The sequence below is a fragment of the Ovis canadensis genome, chromosome X (assembly GCF_042477335.2).
Source record: "Ovis canadensis isolate MfBH-ARS-UI-01 breed Bighorn chromosome X, ARS-UI_OviCan_v2, whole genome shotgun sequence".
Classification (NCBI taxonomy): domain Eukaryota; kingdom Metazoa; phylum Chordata; class Mammalia; order Artiodactyla; family Bovidae; genus Ovis; species Ovis canadensis.
This window is the reverse complement of record NC_091727.1, coordinates 134,918,139-134,942,459: the sequence shown is the minus strand read 5'-3', so window position 1 is coordinate 134,942,459 and position 24,321 is coordinate 134,918,139. Positions and strand designations below refer to the sequence as shown.

The window sequence follows — 24,321 nt, the reverse complement described above, 5'->3', positions numbered from 1 at the left end:
ATTTCATCCCAAAGAAGGGCAATGCCAAAGAATGTTCAAACTACCACACAATTGCACTCATTTCACATGCTAGCAAGGTGATGCTCAAAATCCTTCAAGCTAGGCTTCAGCAGTATGTAAACCAAAAATTTTCAGATGTACAAGCTGATTTCGAAAAGGCAGAGGAACCAGAGATCAAATTGCCAACATCTGTTGGTTCATAGAGAAAGCAAGGGATTTCCAGAAAAACATCTACTTCAGCTTCACTGACTACACTAAACCTTTCATTGTGTGGATCACAACAAACTGTGGAAAATTCTTAAAGAGATGGGACTACCAGACCATCCTACCTGTCTCCTGAGAAACTTGTACACAGGTTAAGAAGCAACAGTTAGAACCAGGCATGGAACAAGGAACTTATTCAAAATTGGGAAAGGATTATGTCAAAGCTATTTATCAACACCCTGCTTATTTAACTTACTTGCAGAGTACATCATGTGAAATGCTGTGCTGGAGGAATCGCAAGCTAGAATCAAGACTGCCAGGAGAAATATCAGGAACTTCATATATCTATATGATACCACCCTAATGGCAGAAAGTGAGAGGAACTAAACAGTCTCTTGATGAAGGAGAAAGAGTAGAGTGAAAAAGCTGGCTTAAAACTCAACATTCAAAAAACTTAAGATTTTGGCATCCAGTCCCATCACTTCATGGCAAATAGATGGGGAAAAACTGGAAACAGTCACAAATTTTATTTTCTTGGGCTCCAAAACCACTGTGGATGGTGACTGCAGCCATGAAATTAAAAGACACTTGCTCCCTGGAAGAAAAGCTATGACAAATAGACAACATATTAAAAATCAGAGATACCACTTTGCCAACAAAAGTTGGTATAATCAAAGCTATGGTTTTTCCAGTAGTCATGTATGGATATGAGAGCTGGACTGCAAATAAGGCCAACTGTGGAAGAATTGATGCCTTCGAATGTGGTGCTGGAGTAGACTCTTGAGAGTCCCATGGACTTCAAGGAGATCAAACCAGTCAATCCTAAAGGAAATCAACCCTGAATACTCATTGGAAGGACTGATGCTGAAGCTCTAATACTTTGACCACCTGATGCAAAGAGCCAACTCATTAGAAAAGACCCTGATGCTGGGAAAGTTTGAGGGCAAGAGAAGGGGGAAACAGAAGACGAAATGATTGGATGGCATTACTGACTCAACGGACAGGAGTTTGAGCAAACTCCAGGAGATAGTGAAGGACAGGCAAGCCTGGTGTGCTGCAGTCCATGGGGTAGCAAATTGTTTGGACACAACTTAGCAACTGAACAACAACAGTGACCTTGTAAGATTTCTCTTACTGGCCAATTAATTTGATGCATTCAGTTACATCTTCAGTTTGTTCTCTTAAATTACAGATCTCTTTCTCTGTTTCTGTGTGTGTGTCAGGGGTAACACATGACATGTGGCTTGTGGAATTTTAGTTCCCTGACCATGGACTGAATCCCGGTGGTCAGCAGTGACAGCATAGCATCCTAGCCACTGGACAGCCAGGGAATTCTCTAGATCTTTTTCTCTTATTTGGATAATTTAACAAGTTCTTTCTTCACAGCCATCAGTACAAAGATAAACGTCAGTTCAATTGGCTCTATCTATAATGAATTTTGGGCTTCCCAGGTGGCACTAGTGGTAAAGAACTCGCTGGCCAATGCAGGAGATGCAAGAGACACAGGTTCAACCCCTGGGTCAGGAAGATCCCCTGGAGGAGGGCATGGCAACCCACTCCAGTATTCTTGCCTGGGAAATCCCATGGACAGAGGAGCCTGGCAGGCTATAGTCCAAAGAGGAGGTCTCAAAGAGTCAGACACAACTGAAGCAGCTTAGCATGCACTCATGATGAATTTTGAATTGAGCAAATATTGTTTACAAAAGATGTCAAGCACCAGTGAAAAGGTTTTCAATGAATATCTAAATTAATTAAGAAGGGATGAAGTCATGGAACTCTGCTCAATGTTATGTGGCATCCTGGATGGAAAGGGAGTTTAGGGGAGAATGGATACATATATATGTATGGCTGAGTCCCTTTGCTGTTCACCTGAAACTATCACAACATTGTTAATTGGCTATACCCCAATACAACATAAAAAGGTAAAAGAAAAAGAAGTGGTGATATAAGTAGGAAACAAGCAGAACCTTACTTGTAAGAAGCATTCTGCCCTGAGGATAGTGTCCAGGAAGTTGGCAAATTCTTTTCCATGATCATAATTATTCACCTTATACCAAATACACTCTGAAACAGAAATATTAAGCATAAGGCTCTGGTTGCACAACAATAAAAGCTACACAAAACATCACCACAACTCTAAAGTGACAAATAAATGATAAATATAAATAAGCTATCAGTCTCATACATCCCAGCCAACTCACACTGGAGACTGTAACACATACGTGGAGGTGATAGTGCAATGTTCCTCAAGAACTTGGTAATACAGGGGAAAAGCTTATAGTAAAAAAAAAATAAAGTGGTAAAAGTCATACATAATGAATACGATTAGCTTTATGCCACACAGTAATCCAACAGAATGTTTAAATATATGAATTAAAAGCTTGAGAATGCCTAAATTTCAATTAGGGTGAACTGGGGGCAATCTAAGAGTGGTAGAACTTTAGTGAGTGGAAATTTAACTGCATCATACTCTATGTAAAGAAAGACTCTGAGTTGGAGAAAGAGAGTTACCCTGAAACTGACTAAAATTGACCTTAAACACTCGAAGAGTCAGGATTTGCTTATCCAGGAAAGAAATAATCTGGTGAACACAACATTATTTTTAGAGAGATTGACCCCCTCAGAGGAAATGAAATGATTGGGTTTTACTATGGCCTGGATGAAAAACTCTCTCACTTCTCTTTCCTTCAGTTCAATATTAAGAAACTTTCTGATGACTAATGTGGCTCCCATATATACTGATAGCAGAGAAGAGTGATTCTAGTCGGCAAACATGAATATTTTGGTTACCAGAAGGAATTACTTCTATTATGAAATAATAAGTTGACATTCTGGCTTACACAATAGTCTCAGAGTTTGGTTAGCATTAATCTGATGATTCTGCGAGCTTAACAGCAAGTTTCTGAACATACAAAAGCTAGAGAGGGCTTGGACTGTGACAGTCATCAAAGTGGAGGCACCCAGTGAGTTCTGGTGACGATGCAGTAGTGTTTCCTTAACAACATTATCTCCTTCCTTACTTTCCCTTGAAATTAGAACAATGGCAGCATTCAGGCTCTGAATATATGATTATCAGAAAAAATTATTATAGCTTATGAAGGCTCCTCCTGTCTAGACATTGTCACTCTTTTAAAAGAAACCTATTTCTAAACCATCTTGCTCCTTCTTCATTCATCTAACACTTTAAAAGCATCAATTTTTACCTTCTTGTAATGTTTGACTCAACCAGTGATAGAGCCTCAGTAAGACTGACTCATCTCTGACACAGTTAATATAGTGAAGTAGCAGAGAGCTGTTCAGTACTGCGCCCATCTGAGAAGGCAGCTGCAAAGACAGAAAAATCAGTCAACTGTAAGTATATAGGAGATCAGAGCAACAAGGAAATCATCAGATAAGAAATATATAACAAAAATAAAGGCCATGAAGATGAAATGGATTATGCAAATAAGCATGTGGCCCAGTTATATACCTCTAAGCAATGAATGTTCTGTAAGAGTTGAGGGAAGCTTTTAAGCTGTTCCAGTGGAAATGATCCATTGCTACTGAAGTAATCAGAAAGATTCATCCTTTTTTTCCTACTTTCTTTACTGTAGCTGCAGGAATTTAGCACTGGTATAATTGAGTGAGAATTCCATTTCTAAAAAGGAAAGATAATGAAACAATCAGTGGATCAAACAGATTACAAACTATAAATGTAAAAGCACTTATTAAGGTGATCTAATGAATGGAGTCTGAATGTGGTTTGCATAGAATCCTAATTAAAGTAATTAAAATATACTCAGATATCTATAATCTCTTCCAACATCTGAAACCTTATGGTTTGAACTTAACAATAAAGAAGGCTGTGGAAGTTACTTGGGGTTTTAAATACTTACTCTTTTTATAGGATAGACATTAGCTAACATCAACTTTAGAGGTTCTGAAGGAAATCCTTGATTCCTTGACCTCAGAGCAAGTAGAGCGGTCTGCCACAGATTCTCTGAATTCTTAAAATAAATCTGAAAATTTGAATATAAAGTACATGAGAGGAGGTATCCATAAGTTGGAATGGTATAAAATCTAAAACTCATTAACTGAAGTAAATTAATTATGAAATATTTTGCCCCATGCAGGTCCATTTAAAGTATAATCAGCAATCTATTAAGAACATTGAATAGAATCAAAACGAAGTGTTAATTCCTAAAAAACTTCTCAGAAGCAACACTACAATATTAGATCTTAAACAGTATGCTATAAACATTTTAGTCAAAATCTATAAATTGACTTACTCAAAATATCATATTTCTATCCAAATATGACTTATTGCTCCTTAATCCCTTACCTTCTTTTTCATAGGCAAAGATACAGAAATCAAAGTAGGAACAAAGAATTTATACAGTGACAACAAAGCCTGGAGATGAGGCTGCATTCCCTGAAATAAAACAAGAATTTTCAGTTCTGTGGCCAATAAGAAGAAAAGAGTAACAATAATATAAAAAGATTAAATGTATATTCAGATCCTAATTTTATTATGTGATATAGCTATAGGAAGATGCTATAGAAAATTGAGGAACAGAAACTCAAAACATTTAAATCAACTATCATAAAGCAACCCTCTCTGACTTGACATGTTCTCTTTTATGATCTTTTTCCATATTTTACTTCTTCCCTATATTTTCTCTCTTCTCTGCCTGATTAATATGAAATAAAATTAAATTTACACAAAATCATTATTATTACTATCCTCAGAGAGCTATCAGAAGATACTGCATGCACTCAAAAACCGAAACAGGAAGCTATAAAACAAGAAAGTGAAAGTGGTAGTTGCCCAGTCTTGTCTGACTCTTTGTGAACCCATGGACTACAGCCTACCAGGCTCCTCTGTCCATGGGGTTTCCCAGGCAAGAATATTGGAGTGGGTTGCCATTTCCTTCTCTGGGGGATCTTCCCAACCCAGGGATCAAACCCAGGTCTGCATTGTGAGTAGATTCTTTACCATCTGAGCTACCAGGGGAGCCTCTAATAAAACAAAAACAATCACTGAATTGTAAATACCAACAGGAAACCTCATACTGGGGAAGCACAAATGTGCACGTGTGTTTGTGTTTTTCATGAAAACTGAACGCCTCTATGTAGGCCAGCAGGCTTCAGTAATTAGGCACAGGCACCACAACCTCCCTCGGTTTTATACCCAAAGCTTCTGTTACCTGGCAGGTATAGTGGAAATAACAAGGCAAGAGGGTTGTAAGGACAAGAGATAATAGGATATACACTGAAGTTTAAGCATCCAGAGAAGAATGCTTTCCTAGATCACAGCCACAGAATAAATAAGCTAGTCACTTTAATAAAATAGTCATTTTTTATTACTCCCTAACACTTACTTTCCAGCCATACCAACCCAATTCCATAAACAGTTGCTGCTATTTGATATCTACCTGGCTTTTGCTCATGTTGTTCCCTGCCATGAGGGCCCTTCTTTTCCTTCCTGGCCTAGTTAAATTCTACTCACCATCATCACTCCTCCCTTGACCCCAGTCTAATTCTGATTTTTACTTTGTTGACTCAGCTCCCTAGGCAGTAAGTTTCTTGAAGATAATGATACATTCACTTTTATATCCCCACAGCCTAGCTCCATACCTAGCACAGAGTACACTGGCCAGTTTTAGGTTGAGTACTTACCATTTTGGCCTGAAGATCAAGCAGTTTTCTCACACGAAATGGTTTGACTAGTGAAGGTAAAGAAAAGTTTGTGATTCAGAATAAAAAGAAACATTGTCCATGTAGCTTCTCCTTACAACACATTAAGACTATAATTACCCTGCTCAGTTAAGCCATTAAGCAGATGCTCTTAGGTAAAAGTACTAAAAAGCAATTCCCACAAAACCTTGCCATACAACTAATGCTAATAATTAAAACTTTATAAAGGCCAATACAAATGCTAATTCCACAGAGTGAATGTAATACAATTGGAATGAAAATACTCACCATTCTCTTTTTTGGTAAGTAAATATAACAAATGGCAGACATAAGGGCACTGTCAAAATATAAAAATTAAAAGAAAAAAATGACAATATATCTTGAAGAGAGCAACAATGCATTTTCGTTAAATGTCAATCCTACAATGATTAAGTAAAAAGGCTTCAGGACTTGACTGAACAATAGTTTTAATTAGCATGTCTTTATGCTATTTTGGGGCTTCCCTAGTGGCTCGGCTGGTAAAGAATCTGCCTGCAATGTGGGAGACCTACGTTCAATCCCTGGGTTGGGAAGATCCCATGGAGAAGGGAAAGGCTACTCACTCCAGTACTCTGGCCTGGAGAATTTCATGGACTGTATAGTTCATGGGGTCACAAAGAGTTGAACATTACTGAGTGACTTTCACTTACCCACTTACACTATTTTTAAAGTTATCTTTGGAATACAACAATGCAGACAACTTGAAAACCAGAAACAGAATCTTCTGCCTAACAAAAATTTATGTATTCCTTCTAACGCGTGTGTACATGCTAAGTTGCCTCAGTCACGTCTGACTCTTTGTGACCCTCTGGACTATAGCCTGCCAGGCTCCTCTGTCCATGGGATTCTCCAGGCAAGAATACTGGAGTGGATTGCCAATTCCTTCTAGTAGTCCACAGCTATTAAGTTATAAACTTAAAACTTTTATCCTGATTTCCCACTTAAAAGTATTTTCCCATGTTACTTGGTCTTCAAAATGATCATTTTCAATTATCTTAATATTCCAGTGAATATCCCAGAATTTAATTAGCCATTTAGACCTCAGTCTGGCAAAATAGCACACACTCAATAAATTTGAGCTTAAAGTACTGAAGGATTGGTTCCTTATAACCACATCATTTTGAGTGACCACTTGTTGACGTTTTATTCTAGATTAGAGGTCAGCAAACTATAGTTCACTTATTTTTGCAAATCAAGTTTTACTGGAACACAACTGCACTAACTCATTTATGTATTGGCCATGGCTGTTTTCCTGCTACAACAGCAGACCTGAGCAGTTGTGACACAAACTGAGTGGCCTGCAAGGCTAAAATATTTACTTCCTTTTCTTTATAGGAAATCTGCTGTTACTTGTTCTAGAAGAAAACAGAGGAGAGTATCTTCATGACAAGAGAGTAGCAGTTCATTTTTTCCATTAAAAAATGATAACCATAAAATAAAACATAAAAGAAAAACCCCAATATCTGTTTATCAGACAAAAAACAATATTCTATTGCAGGAATGGAAAAACAACAACCTGTGGATCAAATTCAGCCCACTGCTGGTCACCATGAATAGTTTTATTGGAACACAGTCATTTGTTTATTGTTTGTAGCTGAGTTTGCACTGCACCAGCAGAGTGAATACTTGTGACAAAGACAGTATGACGCTCAAACCTAAATATTTACTATGTGGCCCTTTAAGAAAAATTTGCCAATACCTACTTTAGAATATAGAAAATTGAAAAAGTAAATTATTAAAGGGGGCAACAGAGGATGAGATGATTGAATAGCCTCACTGACTCAATGGACATGAGTTTGAGCAAACTCTGGGAGATAGTGAAGGACAGGGAAGCCTCGCGCACTGCAGTCATTGGGATCACAAAGAGTCAGACACGACTTAGCAACTGAAAAACAACAATAACAAATTATTAAATGGGACTAGAGAAGCAGCAAAACCCAAGATTTTTTTTAAAGAAAGTTATATTTTGGTAGTTATGACTCTATACTTTAAAGTACAGAATTCCATATTGTCACTCCTGTACTTAGAAATGAGTTGATAAAGACTGAACATACTTGTAAGAAGTGTGAATTTAGATATAGGATCTTTTTTTTTTTTAAGGGAAGAATACATATTATGACCAAGTTGCCATATCTACACAAAATATAGTAACTTTCTGTAAAAAAAAATTCACTGCCTCACATCCCTAGGATATGAACCATTGAAAGCTGAAGTGTTAGTCACTCAGTCATGTCCAACTCTTTGTGATCCTATGGACTGTAGCCCACCAGGCTCCTCTGTCCATGGGATTCTCCAGGCAAGAATATTGGAGTGGGTTGCCATTCCCTTCTCCAGGGGATCTTCCCAACCCAGGGATCGAATCCAGACCTTCTGCACTGCAGACAGATTCTTTACTGCCGGAGCAACACAGGGAATGCTGTGAACCATTAGCAATACATGTTGGGTATAAAATAAGTGTCACCCTAAGCTCCAGTATTCTATCTGACACTGTCCTTTAATCACATCTAGAAAGGAAAAATTCATGTGCATCTGAGACTTTACAATTGCTTCGCTGACAAATAGCCACTGCATCTCAGTCACTACAGAGTCAAGTGCCCATCAAGTTGTGACTTTTTATTTTTACTTTTTGGCTGCAAGACATGGCATATGGGATCCTAGTTCTTGATCAACGATTGAACCCACACACCCTGCAGTGGAGTCTTAACCAGTGGACCACCGGGGAAGTCCCAAGTTGTAACTTTTTTTTAATGCTTTTTATAGTTAGGATCCTTATTTCTTCTGGGTAATACTTATACAAATGTGTTCAGTTTATAAAAATTGACTGAACTGATTGAGCCCACGTCTCTTTTGTCTCCTGCATTGGCAGGCAGGCTCTTTACCACTGGTCCCACCTGGGATACTTCAATAAATATTTTTAAAAGAGAAGAAGGAAAAAAAAAAAGGAAGGCCCCTTCTCACCTGCCATGCTGAGCAAGAAACTCTTTAGTCAGCATCATGAAAACTACTCAAGCATACTGAAATTATTTGACAAACATTTATGAATAGATCTTATTCATTCATTCATGAAAGTATTTATTAAGCAGTAGATAAAACACACAAAAAGACCTGCTCTTATGAAGTTTACAATGCTAGATATTTTGGTTATAAAAGGTTCAGTCCCTGCCTGAAAGAACTCCTAAGTATGTATCCAAAAGAATTCTAAGCAGGGACTTGAACAGACACTTGGATGGCAATGTTCACTGCAACATTATTCATGTTAACCAAAAGGCAGAAACAATCCAAAAGTTCATCAACAGATAATGGCATATACATATAGCAGAATATCATTCAGTCATAAAAACAAAGTTCTGATATATGCTATAACATGAATGAACCTTGAAGACATGTTAAGTGAAAGAAGCCAGACACAAAAGAACAAATACTGGATCATTCCACTTATATAAGGTACCTAGAATAGGCAAAGCATTATGCTTTCAAGTAAAAAGTAAAGTAAGTTAAAAGAAGCCAGTCAAAAATGACCCCACACTGTATGATTCCATTTATGTGAAATGTCCATAATAGGCAAATCTCTAATGACACAAAATATATTAGGAGTTGCTTGCATGCATTCATACAAAGTTGTTTCAGTCACGTCCAACTCATTGTGACCCCAGTGACGTAGCCCACCAGGCTCTTCTGACTATGGGGATTATCCAGGCAAGAATACTGGAGTGGGTTGCATATCCTCCTTCAGGGATTCTTCCCAACCCAGGGATTGAACCCACATCTCTTATGTCTCCTGCATTGACAGGCAGGTTCTTTATGACTAGTGCCACCTCAAAAGCCCTAGGAGTTGCGTAAGGACCTCTAAACAGAAAGATAGGGGTGACAGCTAAAATACATGAGTTTTTTTTTAAGTGTAAGAAGTTCACAATAAAGCAAGCCACATGAATATGTTGGTTTCCCAAGTGGTATGAGATTTTTGAAGTGATGAAAATAGTCTACAATTGACTCTGCTCATGGTTGCACATATCTTTGAACATACTAAAACCCAGTAGATTTTACTTTGAGTGGACTGTATGGTATGTAAGTTAAATCTCACAAAGCTGCTTTCAAAAAGTATTCAGAGGAAAAGAAACAACATATTATAATTAGACTGATTTAACAACAATGGAAAGGAGGTGCCAGTGGAATAATACTGTCAATGTCCTGAAAGAATTTAACTGTCACCCTAGTGTTCTACACACAGCAGATATATACACACACCCTACATATACATGTATCTGTTCTTTTTCAAATTCTTTTCCTGATTAGGCAGAACCAATTTTCAAGAACATGGGCATAGTAAAGACATTTTTAGGCAAAGACAGAACTTACCATCAAAGATTCTACTTTCAAACTGGGGCTCTATGACAACCCAGAGCAGTAGAATGGGGTGGGAGGTGGGAAGAAGGCTCAAGAGGGAGAGGACATATGTATATGTATCTATGATATATGTTGATGTATGGCAGAAATCAACACAATATTGTATTATCCTTCAATTAAAAAATTAAAAATAAAAAGATTCTACTGAAAGAATATTCTAGGGATTTCCCCAGTGGTCCAGAGGTTAAGATGCCACACTTACACTGCAGCAGGCACAGGTTTAATCCCCAGTTAGGGAAGTTCTATATGCTGGGTGGTACAGCAAAAAAAAGAAAAAAAAAACTAAAGAAAATATTTTCAGAGAGGAAAATAATCTCAATTAAAGGTCTGAGATGTAAAAACAAATGATGAGCAAAGAAACTGGCAAATATGTGGGCAAATCTAAACAAATATTAACTGTGAAGAAAATAATAATGTCTACTATGTGTGTATGTGGAGGAGGATGGTGAAGAGTCAGAGCTAAAATCAGATAATATGTACAGTCTGGGAGGGATGTGATCAGAGTTAAAGCATTCTAGGGCCCTGTATCTTTCAAGATGAAAATAACGATATTGGTTACCTCTAGACTTTAAGAAAAGCCTTAAAGATTTCAACTGAGAAAAATTATAAATAGTTATTAATTCATTAAAAAATAAACCCATTACATGATAAATGATATATTTTATTAAAAATAACTATCTTCCAAACAAAAGAAAAATAGTAAGAAGGATGACTTTTTATATATTCTACATTTTATACTATATATGCATATTAAAATAGGTACAATAACAACACCACACACAGAGTATGTAATTTCCAACCAAGAATGGGGGAAAACCACAATCAATCCAAAATATAAGGGATGAGGAAAATAATCAGAAAAAAAGCAGATCACTTAGAAAGCTCAAAATAAGAGATCTCAGGGCTTCCCTGGTGGCTCAGTGGTAAAGAATCCACCTGCCAATACAGGAGTTCCACTCCCGATCTGGACGATTCCACATGCCATGGAGCAACTAAGCCCATGCACCACAACTGCTGAGCCTGTGCTCTAGAGACTGGGAGCTGCAACTGCTGAAGCCTGTGCATCCTAGAGTCTGTCCTGAGCAACAAGAGAAGCCCGCATACCACAATTACAGAGTAGCTCCTGTTCCCTGCAATTCTAGCAAAGACTGCAGCAATAAAGACCCAGCACAGCCCAAAATAATAAAATTTAAAAATAAGGTATTCCTACTTATTTCTACGATATCAATAATCACTACAGAGGTAAATAATTTTCCAGGAAAAAGTGAAAAATCATTAAACAGGATTTAAAAATAAAATCTGTGCTACACTAAGTTGCTTCAGTCATATCCAACTCTTTGCAACCCTACAAACTGTAGCCAGCCAGGCTCCTCTGTCCATTGGATTCTCCAGGCAACAATGCTGGAATGGGGAAGTGTCTAAGACATAAGGGCAAAGGAAGATTTTTCAAAAAACCAAAAGATAGAAATACACCAAGCAATGTTGTTGCTGTTCAGTTGATAAGTCGTATCCGACTCTTTGTGACCCTATGGATTGCAGCACACCAGGCCTCCCTGTCCCTCATTACCTCCCGGAGTTTGCCCAAGTTCATGTCCATACCAAGCAATATACTAGCCAAAATAAAGCCTGAGTTGACAATGTCAATATCAAACAAAATGACTAAAATGAAAAGCATTTCTAAAATGCTACTTCATGATACAGGTTTGAATCAGCAGGACAATATGAAAACTATAATTGTGCCTTTACCTAATAATAGACTCAAAATATATAAAGCAAATTTGACAGAACTTTTTAAGGAAAAACTGACAAGTCTGCCTTCTGAGTGGGAGATTTTCAACATACATCACTTGGTAATTGATAGATGAGCAGCAAGAGCAACAACAACAAATCCATAGGATACGGAAAATTTCAATTACAATAACCTTCATTCCCTTACTCTAGTCTTCAACAACTCACCCCACTGTCACTCTAAATCCTGTCATCACATTGAACCAGTGCCCCCCTGCAATTTTAAACTCCAATGCTACAACTTCTATCATTCCAGTTTTTAATCCTAATACATGCCTTTAATGTCATCAAAGCAACCTGAAACTCAGCTGTTTGTGCTCCCAATCTGCTCTCTTTAGTCTTCACCTTCTCCCTTTTCTCTCTAGACTTACTGATCCATTAGCTCAGTCACTCTCTTGCCTTCGTGTCCCACCCTGGAGGAACTACGACCCTTGACATTAGTAACATCACAAATTCGTGCTCCCTAAACTTAGAGTTGGACTGTGAAGAAGGCTGAGCACCGAAGAATTGATGCTTTTGAACTGTGGTGTTGGAGAAGACTCCTGAGAGTCCCTTGGACTGCAAGGAGATCCAACCAGTCCATTCTGAAGGAGATCAACCCTGGGATTTCTTTGGAAGGAATGATGCTAAAGCTGAAACTCCAATACTTTGGCCACCTCATGCAAAGAGTTGACTCATTGGAAAAGACTCTGATGCTGAGAGGGATTGGGGGCAGGAGGAGAAGGGGACGACAGAGGATGAGATGGCTGGATGTCATCACTGACTCGATGGACATGAGTTTGAGTGAACTCCGGGAGTTGATGATGGACAGGGAGGCCTGGCGTGCTGTGATTCATGGGGTCACAAAGAGTCGGACACGACTGAGCAACTGAACTGAACTGAAACTTATGTAGGCCTTCAGAACTGTGTCTCTTAATCTATCTCTATTTCCACCAAGAGCTATTTCAAAATGTATACTCTCAAACATAACATTCTATCTTTTCTTCCTCATTCTCAGCCGAAGACCTTGCCTCCTACTTGAGTGAAAATTTGAGAAAAAAAAAAAATCACTAAAACCACTGGGCAGGAATTCCCTCAATCACATCCCTTACTAACTCACAAATTTATGGACATCAACACCCATATCTCTCTTCCTATTGAAAAGAAATCCCTATAACTTTAACCCTGAAAGTGAAAGTGATAGTCACTCAGTCGTGTCTGACTCTTTGCAACCCCTATGGATGGTAGCCCACAGGCTACAGAGGCTACAGAGGACAGGCTCCTCTGTCCATGGAATTCTCCAGGGAAGAATACTGGAGTGGGTTGCCATTTCCTCCTCCATTAACCCTGATCCCTACTCTTGATACCGCTCCTCTATATTCCCATGGAACTCTGTGGATACTATCACAGGATTTATCACACTGTACTTCTCTCTCCTACTACATTTAAAGATCTTCAAGGCTCAGGCTCTGACTAGGTAGGTTGCCTTAGCAAAGTTACATAACTTTTCCAAGCCTCAGTTGTCTCATCTCTAAAATGGGAATAGCATTTCCCATGAATCCTGCCTCTAGTCACATGACCCTGGATAATTATTTGACTTCTCTGTGCCTCAAACTCCTCCTCTCTAAAATGGGGATAAAAGTGTATATGTCACAAAGGCTGTAAAGAGGTTTAAATGAGTTCAAACCACTTCTTATCGGGTGTGTTTTACATTTACAGCACATTTCAGTTTGGCCTAGCCACATTCCCAATGCTCATTTAGTCACATGAGGTTAGTGGCTACCACACTAGAGAGCACAGTATAGAAAATAGTAGGTGCTAAATAAATGGTTATTTTGAATTGAGGTTAAGAATAAAAAGAACTTTCAGACCCTCAGAACTAGGAAAAAAATACATAGTCTGACATTTCATTTTCTACATTTTAACATCTCTGAAAACAAAACTAATCCTAAAATCAGTATCAGGTAACAATTTTAATAGTAATATCTCATTGTAATGGTTCAAAAGATAATGATGCATCTTAAAACTGATGTCATCTTAGAGTTGGTGAAATACTGTGTAAAGCACTTGGCGTATGGTATATAAAGCTCATATAACTATATGAAGCTTATAGTTAACTTATGTGCTAAGTTGATTTGGTTGTGTCCGACTCTTTGCAACCTATGGGCCACAGCCCACCAGGCTCTTCTGTCCATGGGATTCTTCAGGCAAGAATACTGGAGTGGGTGGCCATGCCCTCCTCCAGGGGATCTTCCCGACCTAGGCATTGAACCCGGATATCTTATGTCTCCTGCATTGGCAGGTGGGTTCTTTACTACTAGCGCCATATGGGAAGAACAATAGTTAACTTATTCTTACTCATATTTGTATCTCCAATACTAGTTCAATGACTCTCACATTAGTTAATAAATGTTCACTGAGTGAATTTCTACAGGATGTAACCTCAAACTTTGTACATCTGAAGCCAAACATATTATGTTCCTTTTAAAACTACCTCCTTTTCCACAAATTTCCTTCTATGGTCAAAGGTACCATCATTTTGCAACATACTGGCTTACAAACTCTATCTTTATTTCTTGACCTTTCCCTTAATCCAGTTTAGGTACTAGATTATGTCAATTCTTCCTTTACAGTCTCCTTTAAGATTTGTCCCTTCAATTTTTCATACCCCTTAATCTCTGATAGTGATTCTCAGACTTTTTGGTCTCAAGACTCTTAAAAACTAGAAGATCCCCAAAAGCTTTTGTTTATCTGGTTTATAGCTGTTGATATTGACCATATTCAAAATCAAAGCTAGGAAATTTTTTTAATGTTTAGTAACTCATTTAAAAAATAAACTCATTACATGTTAACCATAAATGAAATATTTTATGAAAAATAACTATATTTTCCCAAAAAATGACATAGTTTTACATTTCTACAATGTTTCTGACTTAATAGAATATAGATACTCTGCTTATGCATTAAATGTAACAATATATTGTTATGATTGAAGTACATGAAGAAAAGTTAGCCTCACACACATATGTAATTGGAAAAGAAGGAATATTTGAATAGCTTTTTCAAAAAATTATGGATATTAGTCTTTGATACTTCACCAAAACTAATAAGTGGTAGTCTCTTAGGAAATAGCTGCAATGTGGATTCTGAAATCTTATCAATGAACTCTTTGTACTCTATTCCATTAAAATTCCTTGATATATCTTGTACTTTGGATGGCTTTTACTCATACATAATTTCAAACGGGATCATTTGGAAATTAGTTATACCTATCTCCCAAATGTTGACATATTTCATTATATAATTATTAATATAATTATAATCATTATATAATACTAAAAATCACAGTCATTAATATTCTCATTCTCATCAGCAAAGTCTTTTAAGTATTGGGAAGCTGTCAAGTTCACAATGACAAATACAAATTTTTCAAACTTGTCATTTTTGCTTAAAAGCTCAAATTTTACCACTTGCCACAAATAGTGCCAGTTGTTTTCTATGAAATGACCAGCTCACTTTGTTCATTTTCAAGAAAATATCTGCCAAATACCAAGTCTGAATAACCATAGTTTATATGTCAGTCATTCTTTGAAGTAAAAATGGTATTCCATGGAATAAAGCAGCTAGTTTGGCTCACAATTCAATCACACAAAGTTCCTTCCCTCATGACAACTGTTGTGCTTTAATATGCAGAAAGGATTTATTGATACTTCCCATTTCACCAGACAGAATATTAAAGATATGTCTCACAGGTTAAAGTTTAATATAATTAATGAATTAATCTTTATTGCTTCATTTGGGACATTATTAAGTAAAACTTGTATTTTTGTTTTTTATTACAGTAAAGAACACAACAAACCCTACTACAGTGTGGACTCACTGCCCTGAGCGTGTCAGCAGTTTTATCCACCATCAGTGCAAATGTCAACACAGTGAAAATAGCTATTAACATCTTGATATCGCTATAAAGATAATTTTAACCTCTGAGACCTCCTGGAAGTTTCTCAGGAAGCATCAAAGGATTCACAGAGCATATTTGAGAATTGCTAAGTTTAGGATATCATCATCATGTCAGTCTCCTAACTAGTCTTCCTGATTCTAGCTTCCATCCTAATTCATAATGTTTGGCATTATTAGATACAACTTCCTACAATGTTGCTTTCAACATGTTCTGTCCCAAGTTTTTCAGTGATTTCCCCACTGGATAAAGTTCAAATTCCTTACCATCATATTTAAAGACCGCTACAATTTTTCCTCACCCAATTTTTTCAGCCTTACCACCCACCACTGCCTGACATCAATTGTAATTCAGTCAGTCTGATATATTTAAGGTTTCCTAAAACACAATTTACACAGTTCACAACTTTGCTTGAAATGTTCCTGTCATATCAAACATCAAATCTCAAATCCTACTCCACCTTCATGGCCCAGTTCAATGCCCACGTACTTTATGATGCTTTTTCTAATCACTCTGGTTTACAGTGTTCTTTTCTTCCTGGAAATATCACAGCAATTATTATCCTCACATTAACATACACTGTCTTTGATAATAGAACTTACGCGTTGTCATTTAACTTTATGTGCTTCCCTTAGTCTCCGAAATAGATTACAAACCCCTGGAATATAGAAACTCTCAGCTAATCTTTGAATCTTCTACACTGTCTCATATAATGCAACAAACATAGTCAATTTTTGAAAATGAAATCAATAAATGAATTCCCTCCCTTCCCCAAAGCAAGAGAAGTTCTGTTAGATGAATGGTTCACATGGTCTGTGAACTACTGCTGGTCCTTGAAAGACTTCCAGGTGGACAGTAGATTGATTTCTTAGAGTTATTAATGCTTTCAATGGGACTAATTATGCTATTTAATCAAAATCAGTCCACTGGCATCTCATGAAAAGTAATCCTCTCCTTCTCATTAATTCTGATGAGGTTTTCACAGTGTTAATCAAGAAACTGTAGAATAAGTGACCCAAAGGACCCTGTTGAAGTGGTTTAAAAGGGAAAAGATGGCAATCACTGCTCTAGATCAGCAAAGAGACTCCAATGTGAACTCAATTCTATCTGTAACAATTATTTCCTTAAAAGAAGATAAAAAACAAATGTGGGGAAAATGTCATTTGTTAATCTGAGAGACCGGTATAATGGTATTCGTTATGCTACTCATTACATCTTCCAGTTTCATACATTTTAAAATAAGTAAGGAAAGTTGTTTGGCACTTTGAAGCACATATGGTGCATCGATACACAAGCACGTATCACTGATCAATGCATAATGCTGTTCAATTTTTACTTACCAGTGCATCATCTTGCAATGAAGCAAAAAAGAAGCCATAGAGCAAGTTAATTTGCTCCTTGTGATCAATGAAGTCAAACATTGCAACCAGCCAACGATAAAAAAGCACCTATTGAGAAACAAAATGTTTATCTTTAGAGAAATATAACTGGCAACAAAAGAGCTTAATTACCCCCCTCAGGACTGTTTTAGAAGCCTCTAGCACAAAGAAGGATAATAGATTTTATTTCTCAGTAAAAATTTCTATTTGAACAGAGTTCTTGCATCAAGCTATATTGTTCCAAAACTACAAGCTTTGCACAAAAGGCCACTGCCATTACTTCATAAGTGGCTCTTCCTTGCCAGCGCTTAAGTGGCTCTGAAGGACTTATCATCAAAGTGTTTAAAAAAAATTACCTTGGTGCTACCAGAACACTTGCCAGCACAAAGCCAGGAGACCGCCTTAACCACAGAATCTTCTGATATTAGAGTTGCTGGAATCATACACTTGAATATCCGAGTGTTTACAGCACTCCCTAGAAAGCAGACAAAGTCCAAATTAAACTACATTTTAGGGTCTTGATTGTCCCTTCATTGTAATTAACTCTTGGTCCTAAAACTTTCCCTTTACGTTGAAGGCAATAAAGTAATATTCAATAACACTTACGGCAAAGGCAATGGCAACCCACTCCAGTGCCTGGAAAATTCCATGGATGGAGGAGGCTGGTGGGCTACAGTCCATGGGGTCGCTAAGAGTCGGACACGACTGAGTGACTTCACTTTCCCTTTTCACTTTCATGCATTGGAGAAGGAAATGGCAACCCACTCCAGTGTTCTTGCCTGAAGAATCCCACGAACGGGGGAGCCTGGTGGGCCGCCGTCTATGGGGTCACACAGAGTCGGACATGACTGAAGTGACTTAGCAGCAGCAGCAGCAGCAATAACTCTTATCATCATTACTAAGCATAGTTTGAAACAAAAATGTACCTTTAACTTCTAATATAAACTACAAAGCAGATTCTTTGGCTCTAATATTTCTATCTAACAATGGAGGATGAATACAGGATCTCTTCTTGGAAGGATGAAAATGTTTGGACAATTAGATAGTAGTGATGATTGCCCAGCTCTATGTGCTGTGCTTAGTCACTTAGTCATGTCTGACTCTTTGCAACCCCATGGACTATACAGTCCATGGAATTCTCCAGGCCAGAATACTGGAGTGAGTAGCCTTTCCCTTTTCCAGGGGATCTTCTCAACCCAGGGATCAAACCCAGGTCTCCCACATTGCAGGCAGATTCTTTATCTTCTGAGCCACCAGGGAAACCCAAGAATACTGGAGTGGGTAGCTTATCCCATCTCCAGGGGATCTTCCTGACCCAGGAATTGAACCAGGGTCTCCTGCATTGTAGACGGACTGCATTGTAGGCAGACCTGGGAAGCCCACCCAACTCCATGGATATGCTTAAAAAAAAAAAAAAGAAGAAGAACAAAACCAACCCCATATGCTTCCAAAGGGTGAATTTTATGGTATGTGAATTACATCTCAAAAATAGTGTTTTACTCCTAAGAAAATTTCAAGGACTTTTAAAAATGGCATAATAGATTCTGGTTTATTTAAATCTACTGTAAGACATCTTACATCAGCTGCTACATTTAAGAACAGATAGATGCATTTGTATTCTCCATCCATGCCCCAAAAGTGGAAAGGATACCAGAATGAAACAACTACCCTATTAGCTGGTAGTACTGCCATTCTATATTGGTCCATATCTTTCCATCATTCTCTGGCTTCCATGCTATTCTCCCATCTGCTAATAGAAGTGATGTGACCAGTAGCTTTGTCTTAATATACACCCTGTATCAGCTTCTGCTTATTAAGGCTTCAATAATTTTATATATACATATATTATCAATTTCTTTTTGTATTTAAACATTGTTTCATTTGCATTATACTGTGGTGATCAGAACCATTCACTGAAAAACTAATGTTCTCAACTTCTCATACAAGTAGAAGCCACAACAGTATCTTGGATACATGTGTTTTTAACCAATGTTTTAAAGGCATTACAGTGTGGTAATCACATCCATTCAGTATAACACTGTTCTCAACTTCTCCCGAGAGTAGCATTCTTAGAAATATACAGGTCTTTAAACACTGTCTTAAATGCACTATAGCATGGTGATCACATCCATTCACAAAGATAACACTGTTCTTAACTTCACCCATAAGTAGCATTCTCAGAAACATCTTATACATGTCTTTTATTTTCCTACAGGTGCAGACCTCTTGTTTTTTTTCCTTAGTAAACATTGTATATATTTAAGATGCACAACATGATGATATGATATAATCAGGCCTCCATATCCTCAAGTTCCACATCTGTGAATTCAACTAAACACAGAAAGTGTTCCTAAAAAAATATTACATAAAGTTCCAAACAGCAAAGCTTGAATTAGGCATACACAGGCAACTATTTACACTGCATTTACATTGTATTTACAACTATTTATACAGTTGTATCACTGGAAAAGACTCTGATGCTGGGAGGGATTGGGGGCAGGAGGAGAAGGGGACAACAGAGGATGGGATGGCTGGATGGCATCACCGACTCGATGGACTTGAGTTTGAGTGAACTCCGGGAGTTGGTGATGGACATGGAATGACTGAGTGACTGAACTGAACTGAACATGTAAACACCTGGCAGATACTGTATACCTATTACAGTAAAATGACTACTATAGTCAAGCTGATCAACATTTTATTTCCTTACATAGTTACCATTTTCTTCTCTGTGATAAGAGCACCTAAAGTCTATTCTCTTGCAAATTTCCAATATTCTATACAATATTACTAACTTTAGTCATCATGTTCTCTAGATTTACTTATCCCACATAACTACAACAATGTGTCTCATCAATTTCTACCCCATCATTTTGTGTTGAAAAAAGGAAGCAGTGATGGCAGATAGTGAATCATAAGAATAAAAATCTCTGGTTTCCACTCAGTGATTTCCTGTTTTTACCTCTCTTCTCCCCTATTCCCATCCCCCAATTCTTGTAAAGTTTATAACAGTCTGACCACTAATACTTTATACATATACCAAATTCAAGGGGAGAATTCTATGTTGAATAAAGTCCTATATTGACTCTGTTCTTACTTCCCAGTGACTTTTTAATTACTAAAGAGTACAAAGTCCTTTTGTACCTAATTATGACATTTCTAGCATACCTGCCCTTGAATATGCATTTCAACTTAGCAAAGGAGTTACATACAAAGATCTAATAGTGATGGGGGATATTATAGAAATAACTAGAAGGAGAAAAGCAATTAAGGAGGCTACCTTAATGTCTCCAAATTCCAGCTTAATAGAAAAATGAAATTAGACTGGAAAGTTAGAGATTATTTTTAAAATTGTTATATACAAGTTTCAAAGCCTGAAGCATGCATTTTTAAAAACACGTGCATTTGCTACAAGACCTAGCAAACATCACGAAAACCTAATCGTTCATTTCTGAGATATCATAAAAGAGAAGAGAAATTCCAAAGTAGAAAACATCTGTACATTCTACACATGTTTTAAGGGGAGAAGGAATAGATAGGATTGTTCTCGATAGACACTAATTAGTTAAATATGAATTCATGGATATTTGTTAGAAGCAAACAATCTGAAACCACTTATAAGAAGACCAATTTTATTAGGTCAAATTTAACTTTCTAGGAAAACAGAGAGCACTAATCAGGTAAAAATAGAGAACTAAAATACCTGGAAGTCATATACTGAATTCAGCTAGTCATGCACTGTTTCTTTAAAATAAACACACATGCCCTTGCAAATGGCAACCCACTCCAGTATTCCTGCCTGGAGAATCCCATCGACAAAGGAGCCTGGCGGGCTATAGTCCATGGGGTCGCAAAGAGTCGGACCAGACTGAGGGACTAACACATACCCTTGCAAACATGATAGGATATGCACAAAGGAACCCAATATGCAAAATGATATATTAAGTATCCAATTTTGATAGTTGTCTTAAAGAAAAAAAGCAGAAAATCTGATAGCAGTGTGGTGCACTATGAACACTAGAAGGGGAGTAACGAGACCAGAGTTCCCCAGTTTTAGCTCTGAGATTAAGCAAGTCTCTTTAACCACTCTGGGCTTCAGTTGCCTCACATTTAAAATGAGAATGTTCAAGGGCTAAAATACTCTCTAAGTCTAAATTTGGATAAAGGTAGGTTAAAAGGTTCTCAAGTGAAAAGAATAATGGACAGATACTATTTCTTTCTAAGATTCCCCACCTCCACCCCCATACAAATGAACTTAGAACAGAAAAGGAAGCATTTGCTCAAAAGAAAAAGCATCTTAACGGTTAAAGCCAGAGACACTGGAATGGAGACAATATCAACAGTGACTTACTGTCACTGATAAATGAGTCTAAAGGCAATAAAGTACACCAGCGATCTCTTAATGTGCCTTCCAGCAACACTACTTAAACTATTATCTACCCTTCCTAACAGAAATACTAAAAATTGCTTCCAAGCATTTGGTAACAAGAATCCATTTTAAAAATAAAAATGTGATAACTAGCCATTTTCAGCATATGCACATAGAAACTTTTTGTTAAGGTAGTTTCAACATAGTGAAAGTGAAAGTCGCTCAGTCGTGTCCGACTCTTTGCAACCCCATGGACTATACAGTCCATGGAATTCTCCAAGCCAGAATACTGGAGTGGGTAGCCTTTCCCTCCTCCAGGGGATCTTCCCAACCCCGCGATCAAACCCAGGTCTCCTGCATTGCAAGCAGATTCTTTACCAGCTGAGCCACAATCGAAGTTTGGAGATAAGGAAGGTCCATTTGTATAATCTTAGATTGGTTTTATGAAGAGAATAGGAAAAATATACAGTTCTTTAACTGCATCTGATTCCAATCAACAATGTAATTCAAATTCTGAAAGGCAAAACTAATGCTGAAAAATTTATCCCCGTGACATACCAAATTTGCCACTGAGTGCCACACTTAATAGAATGTCAATTCCTTCTGGAGCTAACCCATTCTTCCATGCCACGTTTTCCACAGTTTTCAAGTGTTTCTCTTTATTCTGTGAAGTTTTAATGGGACCTGAAAGAGGAACAATAGTAAACAGTGAGAACTTTAAAACTCTCTCACTCCTCAGCCTCAACAGTTACAATTAGACTACTTCAAACAAACAGCTTTATGTAAAAATAGTCTTCCTAAAAACCCTTCAAAGCCCCTAAAACTCTAGAATATTTGACAGCAGGAAAACTGAGTCCTGCCCTGGTTTCTTTGCTCTAAACTAACTAAAAGCACTGAACTTAAGACTAAGCTGTTTTCAATAACTAAGACAGTGGTTCACAAGGTTTCCTGCACATTTGAATCACTTAGAGCTGTTGAAAAATTCCAATGCCCAAGTTGTGTCCCATACTAATAAAATCAGAAAATCTAAGAGTGGATGCCAGGTACCAGTGGTTTCTAAAGATTCTCGGGTAGACTTCCCTGGTGATTAAGAATCTGCCGTGCAATGCAGGGGACTCGGGTTCGATTCTCAGTCAGGAAACTAAGATCCCACATGCTGCAGAACTACTGAGACCTTGTGCCACAACTAGAGAGTCTGTGAAACGAAAGACCCCACATGACACAACAAAGATCCCGAGCACCTCCTGTGACAAAGCTGCATCCGTGATGCAGTCAAATAAATCAATATTAAAAGAAAAAGATTCTGAGGTAATTCAATCCCAACGTGCAACAGTTTGAAAACCACTCTGCCGGAACATTCTTTGTTGCTGTATCCCTAGTACCTAGCATACTGATATGTAGTTAAGTGCTCAATAAATGTCCATTAAATAAACAAAAATCATGAATGAGCAAAAATATGCTTTCCTTTAAAAATCCTTACCAAAAGAGTCTAGAATTTTTTCACAGGAACAGGCCTTACACAAGGAAAACAATCTCTTACCTTTCTCAAAGTATCTCAATGCTATCTGCAGAGCGTTTTCTGTTTGACCATCAGCACCTTCACAATCTTCCACAGTATTGTTCTGTCCACATTTTGAGATGCTCTTTGAGTCATTTAGGTCCTCTTTTACTCTCCAGGCTGAGAGTCTAGTCTGATAGCTACTACTATCCTGTGAAGTCCTCTTTCGTGCCCAAGAGTTAACTTTCTTTTGAGATGACATTACTGCACATGTTCTATACAAAAACAAGTGTCAAGGTGTCACTAACCAGCCAAACAGTTACTCCCTTTTTACTCCAAAGACAGAGCACCTAGCATACAAGTACACAATTAAAAATGACAGCAATCCAGGCAACAAAATCTATAGGTTAACTTTCTCAAAAAGCCCTTTGACTTAAAGAGGAACAGAGAGAAACAGCTCTCCAAGGTAACATTCACCAGCTGAACTGGCCCTGTGGGAGGGGGGAAAAAAGATGGTAAGAGTACAGGGAACATAACAAATTCTCCTAAAATGGCTATATCACATAAGTGAGTCTAATACTAATTCATCTCATGAACTCAATGTTACTTTCTCCACTCCTATTTCTCTCCACTTTGCCTTGATTTTGCTTTTAATCTTTAATGCTGCCTGCCTTGTCAGTGCAAAGTTTAAGACAAACTGGTTGCCAAGCTAAGGATTCTCAGAACAGAAACATGCCTCACTAATTCACTTATTCAGTAAATAATTACTAAGCATCATCTATATGCCAAGCACAGTTCTACTTATCAGGGATAAATCATAAAAGTCAAGGCCTCTGCTATAGTGAAACTTACAGGGGGTGGGATGGGGAGGCCCACGAGAGTCAATAAATAAGTAAATAACTAATGCTGCTGCTGCTGCTAAGTCACTTCAGTCACGTCCGACTCTGCGCGACCCCATAGACGGCAGCCCACCAGGCTCCCCCGTCCCTGGGATTCTCCAGGCAAGAACACTGGAGTGGGTTGCCAT

At 37.7% G+C, this 24,321-nt stretch overlaps 1 protein-coding gene across 2 annotated transcripts in view; it reads right to left on the bottom strand.

Moving 5' to 3' along the window:
* The window catches only part of CENPI (centromere protein I), a 56,196-nt gene that overhangs the window by 30,513 nt on the left and 1,362 nt on the right, over positions 1–24,321 (bottom strand). Inside the window, exons 2-13 of one of the 2 annotated variants that reach the window (XM_070291019.1) lie at positions 23,337–23,569; positions 22,355–22,480; positions 18,034–18,247; positions 17,784–17,902; positions 17,389–17,496; positions 6,169–6,217; positions 5,863–5,909; positions 4,526–4,615; positions 4,080–4,202; positions 3,674–3,841; positions 3,408–3,528; positions 2,177–2,268 (exon numbers count right to left, since the gene is read on the bottom strand). In XM_070291019.1, coding sequence (XP_070147120.1) covers positions 2,177–2,268; positions 3,408–3,528; positions 3,674–3,841; positions 4,080–4,202; positions 4,526–4,615; positions 5,863–5,909; positions 6,169–6,217; positions 17,389–17,496; positions 17,784–17,870 — 885 coding nt within the window. In that variant the 5' untranslated portion in view covers positions 17,871–17,902; positions 18,034–18,247; positions 22,355–22,480; positions 23,337–23,569. The remainder of the gene's footprint in view (positions 1–2,176; positions 2,269–3,407; positions 3,529–3,673; positions 3,842–4,079; positions 4,203–4,525; positions 4,616–5,862; positions 5,910–6,168; positions 6,218–17,388; positions 17,497–17,783; positions 17,903–18,033; positions 18,248–22,354; positions 22,481–23,336; positions 23,570–24,321) is intronic. The other variant, XM_070291018.1, reaches the window with a different exon arrangement.